The sequence below is a fragment of the Nicotiana sylvestris genome, chromosome 7 (assembly GCF_000393655.2).
Source record: "Nicotiana sylvestris chromosome 7, ASM39365v2, whole genome shotgun sequence".
NCBI lineage: Eukaryota > Viridiplantae > Streptophyta > Magnoliopsida > Solanales > Solanaceae > Nicotiana > Nicotiana sylvestris.
The window spans coordinates 144,042,245-144,053,840 of record NC_091063.1 but is presented as its reverse complement, the minus strand read 5'-3'; the positions used below and the strand labels follow the sequence as shown (position 1 = coordinate 144,053,840).

General features: G+C 34.7%; 1 protein-coding gene across 1 annotated transcript; it reads right to left on the bottom strand.

Moving 5' to 3' along the window:
* Positions 1 to 350: 350 nt before the first annotated feature.
* On the bottom strand, positions 351 to 6,597 carry LOC104210299 (mitochondrial import inner membrane translocase subunit TIM10-like). Its single transcript, XM_009759200.2, has 6 exons — positions 6,453 to 6,597; positions 6,335 to 6,372; positions 6,171 to 6,223; positions 5,236 to 5,274; positions 5,054 to 5,123; positions 351 to 654 (listed from the first exon to the last, which is right to left on the bottom strand). Exons 2-6 carry the CDS (start codon positions 6,365 to 6,367, stop codon positions 607 to 609), a joined length of 243 nt encoding a protein of 80 aa, XP_009757502.1. The 5' UTR covers positions 6,368 to 6,372; positions 6,453 to 6,597; the 3' UTR covers positions 351 to 606.
* Between the last annotated feature and the right edge of the window lie 4,999 nt (positions 6,598 to 11,596).

The window sequence follows — 11,596 nt, the reverse complement described above, 5'->3', positions numbered from 1 at the left end:
AACAACTTAAGGTTTCTCAAACTCCCAAAATATTAGAATATCCATGTGTCAGTTTTTCATTGTTGCCCCCTGTGACACATGAATCTTCAACATTCACCATCAAATAAGCTTTATAAACTTTGTTATATGGGTCTTTTATTGGTATTCACATATCCGTATCAAATGGATGGATACAGTATGAATATGGGCATGGTGTGTTGTCTATTTTGAAGTTTCCACTAAACCACGTGAGACGCGCTGCATGCAATCGATTGAAGAGAACAATAGAGATCTAAAATCAGATGAAATAGGGTGGACAAAAACCTAGCAACCTATTCACTAAAACTTAGACATTAATATCTGCTCCAACATTCTGGCCAAAAGCTGTTAATAACATTGAAATTGACTTATTGTAACACAAAAATCATTAATAGTCATTAGACATTGCTTCAGATCATCTTTCCTAACAAGGAGTAAAATAGTAACCGAATTCTAAATATATAGATAGTAAAACGTATTCGAGCTGTCACCACCCTTTAAGCAATAAAAATAAGCATTATCAATTTCTTCCTTGCTCTTCTCGCTGACAGATTATGCAAACACCATGAGGTAGACAATGGAACAATGTTACATAGGTCGAGTGTTCCCAAGAAGCTGCCCCACTAGGTTAGTCACCTGCAGAAAAAGATTAAAATGGTGAGCTTAGTTATTGTTGGATCTTGAAGAGAAAAGTAGTAGTATAACCTCAACTAAATAACTTGAAGTTTCAGGAGCATACATACCAACCAATATTAAGTTTTAATGCAACTACCACAAACTTCGGGCACTGTCTAAACGAGATGCAAAAGATGTAATGAATATCAAGATTATCGCCACCTCATGTTCACTAAAATCTCGAGTGAAATAGTTGGGCGGCATTACAAACAGCAGTACATATACGGGAGTAGTGTTGGCAAATGGGTGAGTCAGATTGGATGTGGGCAGGTTGCAAAGGGGTTATAACCAACAACGGATAAAATATCCGACTCACCCATATTTAATAAGGATTAAAAATGGGTTCAATGACCGATAATATGAGTATCCATATTATCCATGACTTTTAGAATATTGTTATTTTGGGGACAATTCCTAGCTTCAATATCTGTTACAATTGTGTCTTCCCTGTCAAATTAATTACAGCATGCGACCAATGTAGAAGGTTATCAACTAAAGAAAATGTCAAAGCAGTTAACAAATCATCGAAAGTCATGCTTATAACACATGTAATAAGACCATAAGTCCCAAATAGTAAAAAATTAAAATCTTCAGACATCATGAAGGGATGAAAAATGAGAAAGAAATAAAAAACTGAATGATGATAATATGCTCAAAGTAAATCTCAATGAATAACTTGGAAATCCCAACAAGACACTAACTGCCAAATTTTTGTATGAATTTAAGCTCAAAATTTCAATATCAAAATTCAATATATTGTAACTCTAAAGTATATAGAATATTTATTTATTGTGGTTAGGTCAAAGCGAAAATGCATTTTGCCAAATGTTAAGTGGTTTTTCATATATATATGTCATATAATTGAAATATTCCATATAACAGCTTAGGGCTACTATTTATTTAAGGATACAAGATCCATCTCACTCGTATCTTTTGCAAATCTCCAACAAGGAGCACGATGAGAACCGAGAGCAATTTCAATTATTTTCTAGGTGTTTTAGTACTTCGAAGTTGAGAAGGCATTATTCTGTTCCAACCGACTATATCAATGACATGTTGCGTTATGAAAACATGAGTGATAGCAATCGTGCTATATGTATTATTATGCGGATTAGGCTGGTAATGTCATCGATAGAGTCTCAACTGCTATCTTCTGGTTTTTCTGCCATAATCCTGTTAGTCGTTTCTCCAAGAACAAAACACATAACTGGCTCCTCTTACAAAACTGAATATCGAGCTGTTGCAAGTGCACATGGTGAAATGACCTGGGTAAAGGACCTTTTAGCAGAGTGCAACTCAACTTTCACAAAGTTCTAACTATTTAGCAAAATCTTAGTACTTAGTTGGTTGGCTACCTGAACTTCCACCTTGTTGGTCGAGGTTCAATTCCCCACCTTGTAATCCCGTCCCCCATTTCCCCTTCCCCTCACCCTATAATTAAGAAAAAAAGTTCCAACTATTTACTGTGATAATATTGGTGCCACATACTTGTGTGAAAATCTTGTCTCCCAAAGTCAAGCGTAACACATTGAAGTGGATTTCTTTATGTTCGAAAATAATCACAGCATAAACAGGTTCAAGTTGAACACATGCTGCAGATCAACTAGTAGACACTCTCACAAAGGCTCTTCCTAAACCATCTTTTGACAGCAACATGTTCAACCTAAGTTTTGTCGCACACTACTTACCTTGAGGGGGGCATATTAGCACACATGTTACTGGTTTGACCTTTTCCTTAGAAGTTTCTTAGGATTGTTTCTTTTATTGTTAGGTTGTTTAAGTTGTTCATTCATGGTTTAGCTTCTAATAAGACTCCTTTATTGAAGGAGCTAGTTTAGGAAGTTTGTTTGTTCTTCTTGTGTTCAAAAGTTGTCATCTGATCAATAAAGATCAATGAATTCATCCACCTTTATTTTGGCGTTCATAATTTGTAACCAATAACCGGTGAGCCTCACCGGGGCCTACAGGGGGTAAGCAAAGGTGCATGAACAAGTGTATATACCCTGACCTGATGTATCCCGCACGAACTGCAAAACCGTGCATATTTTTCTCCTGTCTAACCCATTCGTTCCCTTCAGAAATTATAAAGATGTCAAAATCCATATTTAATCCACTTTTAGTAGTGGGAGCCATCTGTTCTATTCAACTCCCTCCGTTTCAATTTAGATGATGTAGTTTGACTTGGCACAAAGTTTAAGAAAGAAAGAAGATTTTTGACATATGTGGTCCTAAAAGCTTAAGGAGCAAAAGCTTTGTGAGGCCATAACATTCATGTGACTATAAAAGCCTCTCATTAAGGATAAAGTGGGTAAAACGAAAAGTTTAAAGTTAAGTTGTTTACAAATATATAAATGTATCATTCTTTTTGGGACAGACTAATAAGGAAAGCATGTCATTTAAATTGAAACAGAGGGAGTAGTAATTTGGTCAAGAATCAAGATATACCTTTTTAGTACTGACCTAAAATGTGAAATGGAGAAAAAGAACTTTAAAAAACCTATCATGATTAAACCAAAGAAATCTTCCTAAAGCAACATCATTTGTCAATAGAAAAGATTACTCATCTCTTCAAAGTTTATAACTACTCAAGCTTGCATTAGACACACTAGTGCTTAGAAAAGCGGCCGCTTACAGCGCGAAGCCGTATGAAGAAATAAAGTAGACGCTTCAGTCGTTCCAAGTGTAGCAGGTAAACAAAGTGTAAGCAGCGCGAAGCACAATCGAAGTGAGGAGAGTGTGCATTTTAGGGACAAAAATCAGTTTAATGGGTCGAATTTAAGGGAAAACAGAGAGGTCAATTTCTCTTTTACTGAAACAGACTAACATCTAGGTTTTTTCAGCCTCCGTCAAGCTTCTTCAAGGTATAAGTTCTTTTCTTCTTCTGCGATGTCTGAAGTGTGGGATATGCTACCCAATTTTCTTCTTTGATGCCTAGACCGTGGGGATATACTGCCCAAAACTTTTTCTTCTTTAGTTCTTCTGTGATGTCTGCACCAGGGGATATGCTGCCCAAAGGTACTTTAATTCAAATTGATAATCAGAAAAATTTGGGGTCCACGATTCAGAAATTACAGAAGAAGAAGAACCAAAGAAAAAAAATGGACATCATATCCCCATGGTTCAGACATCACGAAAGAAAAAGAAGGATAAGAAAAAAATTGGGCAGCATATCCCCACGCTTAAGATATCACAGAAGAAGACTAGAAGAAGAAGAAAGAAATCAAATCATACAATGGAAGAACCCTCAATAAGCTTGAAGAAGAAATGCAGAAGGGACTGAAAAAAACCTAGTTGTGAAGTCTGTTTAAGTAAAAGAACTAGACCCCTTTGTTGTTTGCCTTAAATTCAACCCATTAAGTTGATTTTTCCCCTAAAGCGCATGCTCCCCTCGCTTCTCGCTTCGACTGCACTTCTTGCTTTTGTTTACCTACTACGCTTCCAACAATTGAAGCGCCTGCCTGCTCGCTGAAGCAGTCACTTTTCGAAACACCGGTTTGATCATGCATTTTCTTGCCAGAGACGGTATGTCCAGGTTGGACAATAGCCTATTTGGCCAACCTTCTAAAATCAGCTTATTTTGAAAAGTGTTTTGCAAAAAGGTATTTTTCAAAAAAGTACTTTTGGTGAGAAGCAGTTTGTTTTTGGCTAATCAATTTAAAAAGTACTTTTGAGCAACAATTAATATTTGGTCAAACTTTTAAAAAGTGCTTCTAAATGTATTTTCTAAAAAACACTTTTCAAAAAAGAGCTTTTGGGAGAAGCTACTTTTTTTTGCTTCTACTCAAAAACACTTTTTTTCCTTCTAAAAGCTTGACCAAACACCTCAACTTAAAAAAGTACTTTTGACCTTGGACAAGCTTGTCCAAATAGGCTACTAGTCGAAATGGCGAAAAGGGTCTTTTTTTTGGTTGCCAAAAATGCTTTTTTTAGCCAAAAGTGCTTTTTTCTTTCAAAAGCTCGGAAAAAAAGCATTTTTGGCTAAAAAAAGCACTTTTGGCACAAAAAAAAAACTTGGCCAAACAAGCTATAAGTTGGGCCTTACAGAAACTCTAGTTCAGAGAACTCCTAATTTGCCTTAAAAAGAAAATGTATTTAGTTTTAGGTGAAATGGATATGCATAGAGCTCTAGTTGATTAAATCATATATGATGCACGCATGTTACATGAAAAACAAACATTACGCCGTACAAACTCAGACTACCGACGTTTCCACTCAAAAACATAAACAGTAACTTACATAAACAAGTGCATATAAGAATGTTATGTGAAACCATAGACACAAAAACCAATGTGTATTTATTACGTGGTATCAGGTCAACTTCAAGCTTTATTGAGGTAGCAAAGCACATCCCATTGTTTACCTGCCAGTACTTTGAAACACATTTGTCAATACAACTGTTTTCACCCATGTTCAACTCCGAGTCCTTGTACCTGAAAAGCCATTTACAATGCAATGTCAGCCACGAAACCAAGTCCTGAGAAAGTAATGCACAAAACTCATATTAGGCCAGAAGGATAAAGAAGAATGAGTAGAGTAACATACTTGTTCTCCACGCATTTGTTGAAACATGTATGCGTAAGCCTGAATTATAGTTTTAAAATGAAAAGAGAGCAGGTAAGAAATTAAAGAAGTAGGTAGGATGAGAAATGCAACTAGAGTCCAGCAAGTTAAAACCAAAACTAGACAACAGCTAACTCTACCTTCATGCAGATTAACAAAAATAACTTCCAAACATCATATTAAGTGTTTTGTAGCATATCTTATACATTAGCATTTGTCGTGTTCCCACAGCACCTCTCGAGGGACTAGATCGGGGCATGTTTACACACTTAAAGACCTAAAATAAACAAAGAAAGGTGTCCATTCCATGACAGTGCTTTCATATGAAGCAGTTTACAGAATTCGACATGGTGTAGAGGTCCTATGCTCGAATCTTACACCATCCTCGACAATATTTTGCGTATGAGTAAGGGTGCACATAAAACTTAAAATAAATAAGCAGGAGTGTCATCTCTCTAACTAGTTTAAGGTGGTTTACACAAATCACATCAGGTTTTCCTCTCCAATTTTATTTTGGACTTTTTGGTGTCAAAGGGACAACAGATACCACCAATCCCCGCTCACAACCCAAATGTTAATAGTGAAAAAATAGTATAACTAAGTATAGCATACAATCGTGCACCGATCATCTAGTTCATGTACATTACAAGTGTAAAACTTCAATTCATCAATACCACACATTGACTAAACTTTTCTATATGATCAAGTAAGTATCCGGGCCAGTTTGCACTATTTTGCCGGGTACCTACTGCCTCTCACTAGCACATGTACCGAGTAACTCTGCCTACTAAGATTTAAGCAAATGGCAAGAAATCACCTAGTTTTTTTTTTTGCCTCCTTGTACAATTTGCTAGTATCAGCAAAATTATGCAAATGGGTATACTTCAAAACATTCAAAAAAGCTAAGAGGTACATACTTGTTAAACATCTCCACTCTATACTCCATCTCTTTCTCTGCCATAGCAAATATCTGCTCTCACCCAAAAATTAAAAGAACCCAAGATTTAATAGATCAGAAATAAACACCCTTCAAGGTGGATACAAAAATAGTAGTACAAAGTGAAAAGAAGGAAACAAAAACCTGTTCTTTTTCCATGTCGGAAGGAGCAGCCATTAGAACTGAAAGAGTAAAGAAAGATTAGATACATGTAAAATAAAAACACAAAATAACAAAATAACTTTATAAGATATTTGCATACCCTTTGTTAGTTTAAAGAAAGAAAATCTTGGAGTAAGCTGTTTACTGCGGAGGAAACGTAAAACCTATGAAGCAGAGACGAAAGAATGAGAGGCGCAAGGACAGACTGTGAGGGTTTTGAGGTGTAATAATGTTAATGTGATGCCGTTAACTTTTCTCCCAATACTACGAATGTTGCTATCTCGAGGAATCGACAAACCAGTCCCTTAAGTTTGGGATTAGATTTAAAGTAGTCCTTAAATATACTTATAAGCAGTTTTAGTCCGTTAAGTTTGATAAAATTGAGCACTTTTGATCTTCATCAAATATTTAACAAACATTGCCGGCTAGATTTAATAGGAACTAAGAAAAAAGGATTTAACTAAAATAACTAGGACAAATTGAAAAATAACAAACTGCACAAAACAATAGAATATACCAAAAATAATAAAAATTATACTTCAAGAAACTGCACTAGACATGAGAAATATATCAAAATAGCAAAAAATAGTAAAAATTAGACCTCCAATGTTTTCTTCTATGTTAAATCTTTTTTTACATCATTTTTGTTAAATATAATAGCCATAATTTGCTAAATATTTGAGCAAAACCAATTATGCTCACTTTTGGCAAACTTAAGAGACCAAAATTGCTCAGAGTATATTTAAGGAACTATGTTAAATCTACTCCTATACTTAATGGACCAATTTTGTCATTTTCTTAAAGTTTTTAGTCCCAAATGAATAATAACATCTAAAAGTCAAGTTTTTTAATGTAAAATTTTATTTGTATTGTTTTCTTAAAAAATGTAAGATATTTCAAAAATAAAAATTGATCTGTGAATTAGATGTATTAACCCTATAGGTGTTAAATGGGCCGGGTCAGCTCGGTTTCGGACCGGTTCAGACCGGTTAAAATCGGAATCGGTCCGGACCGGTTAAAGGGGGCTGGGTTGGGCTGGGTTAGGGGGGACACGCGGGTTGCACCGTTTACATTTTAAATATCGGTTACCTGGACCGGTACAACCCGTTAGATGAACAGTGTCGTTAAACCAGTTAAACGGCCCAGACCGGTTTATTGGTAAAAAAAATTGATGTTTTTTTTTAATTTGGGCCCAGATCTGACCGTTGGCAACGGTCCATTTCAGAAAATGGTCGTTGCCCAACGAGTGAATTGATCAACAATTTGGCTATTTTTTTTTTGGAATTTAATTTATCGTACTATTTATTTTTTGAAGTTTGAACAATTGAACTTCAAAATTGGAACAATTGACGTTTTTTCGTGGTAATATTGGAGTTGCGAAATCATCAAGTTCTCAATTTATTGCCTAATTCGGCGCACTCCCTCCAACTCTTTCTCTTATTTACTATTTTATTTGCATATTTATCTGTTTTGTTGCTAGTAGTTAAATTTTTACAATATGTTTAGTGCTGCAAAAAGAGTTTGTAACAACAAGGTTACTAATCGGGAAAATTAAAAAAAAGATAGTGTACTTCAGCTTCAGCATCTGGTAGTAATTTAAATTCCTCTCCAAATATTCCTGAAACATTACCTGATAATAATATAGATTATGAACAATTGCAGGAAGATTTTGGTATAGATGATAATGAATTAGAAATGGAAGATGAAATACCACTTACACCTAGTAGTATTGAAGCTGCTAGCAGGGGTGGTGGTCGTGGTGCTAGTAGTAGATCACATGTGGCCCCGATTAGTAATCGTAGAAAAAGAAGTAAGGTTTGAATTTTTTTTAAGGAAATAGAAGGTACTTATAGATTTAAATGCAAACTTTGTAATGATACTTTTAAACATAAGATTGGGGGGCAATTAGAGGGGACTGGGACATTTAGTAGATATATGAGAATTGAGCATCCTATAGAATGGGGATCTGATGGAGATGATAATCAATCAACTCTAAACCCTACTACTGGTGGTCTTGTGAAATATGATAAAATGAAGGATCGTGAGGAGTTAGCAAAAATGATTGCTTTGGGTTGTCTACCTTTTTTTTTTTTTTTTGTTTCTTCATCATATCTTATTATGTATATTTAAAGGATTTACAATCCTTTATTTAAAGGAATCCCTAGAAGTACTTGTAGAGCTGATATCTTTAGACTTCATGGACAATATCAAACATACATACGTTTTGTTTAGCTACATTCCTTGTAGAGTTTCTCTAACTTCTGATATTGGCCATGTTGTTAATGGAAATGATTATTTGACAACTACATGTCATTGGATAGATGATACTACTTGTATGCAAAAACGTATTATCGCTTTTAGATATGATGAAGATCAGAGTCATACTGCTGCGTTTATAAGTAGTACTATTTGCGAAGTTGTTGAATTTTATAATCTCAAGCAAAAAGTATTATGTATGTCTTTTGATAATGCTTCTAACAATAATGCCGCAATTTCAATATTAAAACTGCATTTGAAACCACCTATTGATGAAATTTTTCATGTTAGGTGTGCATGTCATGTTTATAATTTAATTGTTAAAAGTGGTCTTGATTTATTTTCAACTGAGATTACTCATGTTAGAAGAGTAGTTGGTGTTATTCAAGGAAATAATAGACAATCTAGAATAAAGAAATTTAAGAATAAGTGTGTCCAGTATAACCTTAAACCCAGATTCATACCAGATGAAATTGTTACTAGATGGAATTATACATATATATTTTAAAAATATTGCTACAAATATAGATTCCCAATAACTGAAGTTGCCAATGTGCATTTTACTAATCCAAACCATATGTTAACAACTACTACTTGGGAGGTCATTAATGGTGTTGTTAAATTTTTACATAAATTTTATATAGCTGCTGTTGAGTTTTCTGGAGCATATTACCCTACTGTTACTATGGCTTTAGTACATATAACTGAAATTTCTTTTCTACTCTTTGAATTTAAGAAGAAAGAAAAATATAGGGATGTTGTTGAAAAAATGCAAGCAAAATTCAAAAAATATTTCTTTCCAATTCCTCCGATTTACTTAATTGGTGTTGTTTTAAATTCTTCTATTAAAATGTCTGATTGTCACCAATTAATGAATGTTTTATATACTTATATGGAGATTGGACCAACTGAAACCCCAGATTTATATACTTGTATGAACAAACTAAATGAATATTTACAACAATTATATAATTATTATGCAAATGTAATTGATGATGTTGCTCGTAGTGTAGGCAGTGTTAATCCCACTATGCACTGTACCACTTCTGCTACTGTGGATGATGAAGAAGGCCTTGATAGTTTTAATATTTTTTCTACATTTTCTAACACTTAAACAAGTAGCAGGAACATTGATGAACTTCAATTCTACTTGCAGAAGCAAAAAGAGCCCCGCACAAAAAAAAAATTCACCGTTGGGATGGTGGCATGAGAATGGAATCCAATTACTTATTCTTTTCGCTATGGCTCGGGACGTGCTGAATGTGCCAATTTCGACTGTTGCATTAGAGAGTGCATTTAGCCAAGCAAGACAACAACTTGGAGACACCCGTCACTCATTGGGAAGCAATGCTTTGGAAGTTTTAGTATGTTTCAGAGATTGGATTAGATCAGAACGAAGAAATCAAGGACATGAAGATGGTGATAGCCCAGAAGACGAGAAACTTGGAGATATATTAACACATGGTAACCTATCCGAATTTAACACTCCAGAAGAAGGTCACTCAGTTCATATTGATTATGAAGAACTTACTAAGGCAATGCAAAACCTTTGAATTTACTCTTTTTTGGTTAATTTATTTGTTGTTAAATGTAAAACTTTCAATTTGTCAGTTTGAATTTTGAAATAAATGTAGCACTTGCAATTTATAAGTGCAATTTTTTCTCATCTTCCTTGTATTCTTTATATTAATACTTACAATAGTTATACAAAATACAAAAAATAAAATAAAAAAATACACTAAAACCGGCCTGGCCCCCTCAACCCGTAACCCTTATGGTTCAATTTTTACCTGGATGAACTCAAACCCGTTAAACCCGGTAAGTCCCAACCCGTAATCGGCCTGGACCATAACCCGTACGAGTCCAAAAAATCCCAACCCAGCCCAGCCCGGCCCACCCGTTTAACACCCTTAATTAACCCCCATCATCTTTTTAGGACAGAAGAAGTATCTCGTTTTTACTAAATTTTCATTGAAGTTTACACTGTTTCATAATTTATACTTTATACGGTTTAAGTTTTGAGCATGTCTCCAAATAGAATTGGACAATGAAGCACAATATTATCCAGCTTCGCCGAGCTTCTCCAAATTCAAAAGTACTTTTTTTTCAAAAAAAAAAAAAAAAATTTAAGTTGAAGTGTTTGGCCAAGTTTTTAGAAGAAAAAAGAGTGTTTTTGAGCAGAAACGGAAGCAGTTTTGGAGAAGCAGAAAAAAGTAGATTCTTTCCAAAAATACTTTTTTAAAAAGCACCTTTGAGAAAATACACTTACAAGCAGTTTTAAAAAGTTTGACCAAACACTAATTGCTGCTCAGAAGTGTTTTTCAAATTAATTAGCCAAACACAAACTGATTCTCTCCAAAAGTACTTTTGAGAAAATAACACTTCTCAAAATAAGCAGCTATATCTACTTGTGAGCACATGCTGAAAATGTACATTCAGAAAGAAAGAAAAAAAAGGACAATAATTACACAAACTCTTTAAACTAACCAATTAACGTCTGGACATAGATTTGGTTGAAGCTTGGAAAAAAAATTAAAGTTGTGTTAAAAAATTCAAAGTTGAATTTGTGTTTGGATATATATTCTATTTGAAAAAATATTCGAAGTTTTATGATTGGAAGAAAAAACTTCACCCAAAAACTGCCCTAAATCATTTTTTGGGAACTTGAAAAGAAAATTATTTTTTTTCAAAAACTAATCATTTTTTATGAACAAATAATATTTTTAATTATCACCAAAAGATGTGGTGCAGTGGATAGGACTGTTTCTCTCTTAACCAAAGGTCTCGGGTTCGAGCCCTGAGTATGGAAAAATCCTTGGTAGGAAGCGCTTCCCCCCGAATAGGGTCCTACGTGGTACGAATCCGGATATAGTCGAGCTCCAATGCGTGTACCGGACAATAACAACAACAACCTAGTAAAATCCCACAAGAGAGGTCTAGGGAGGGTAGTGTGTACGCAGACCTTACCCCTACCCCAAATGGGTAGAG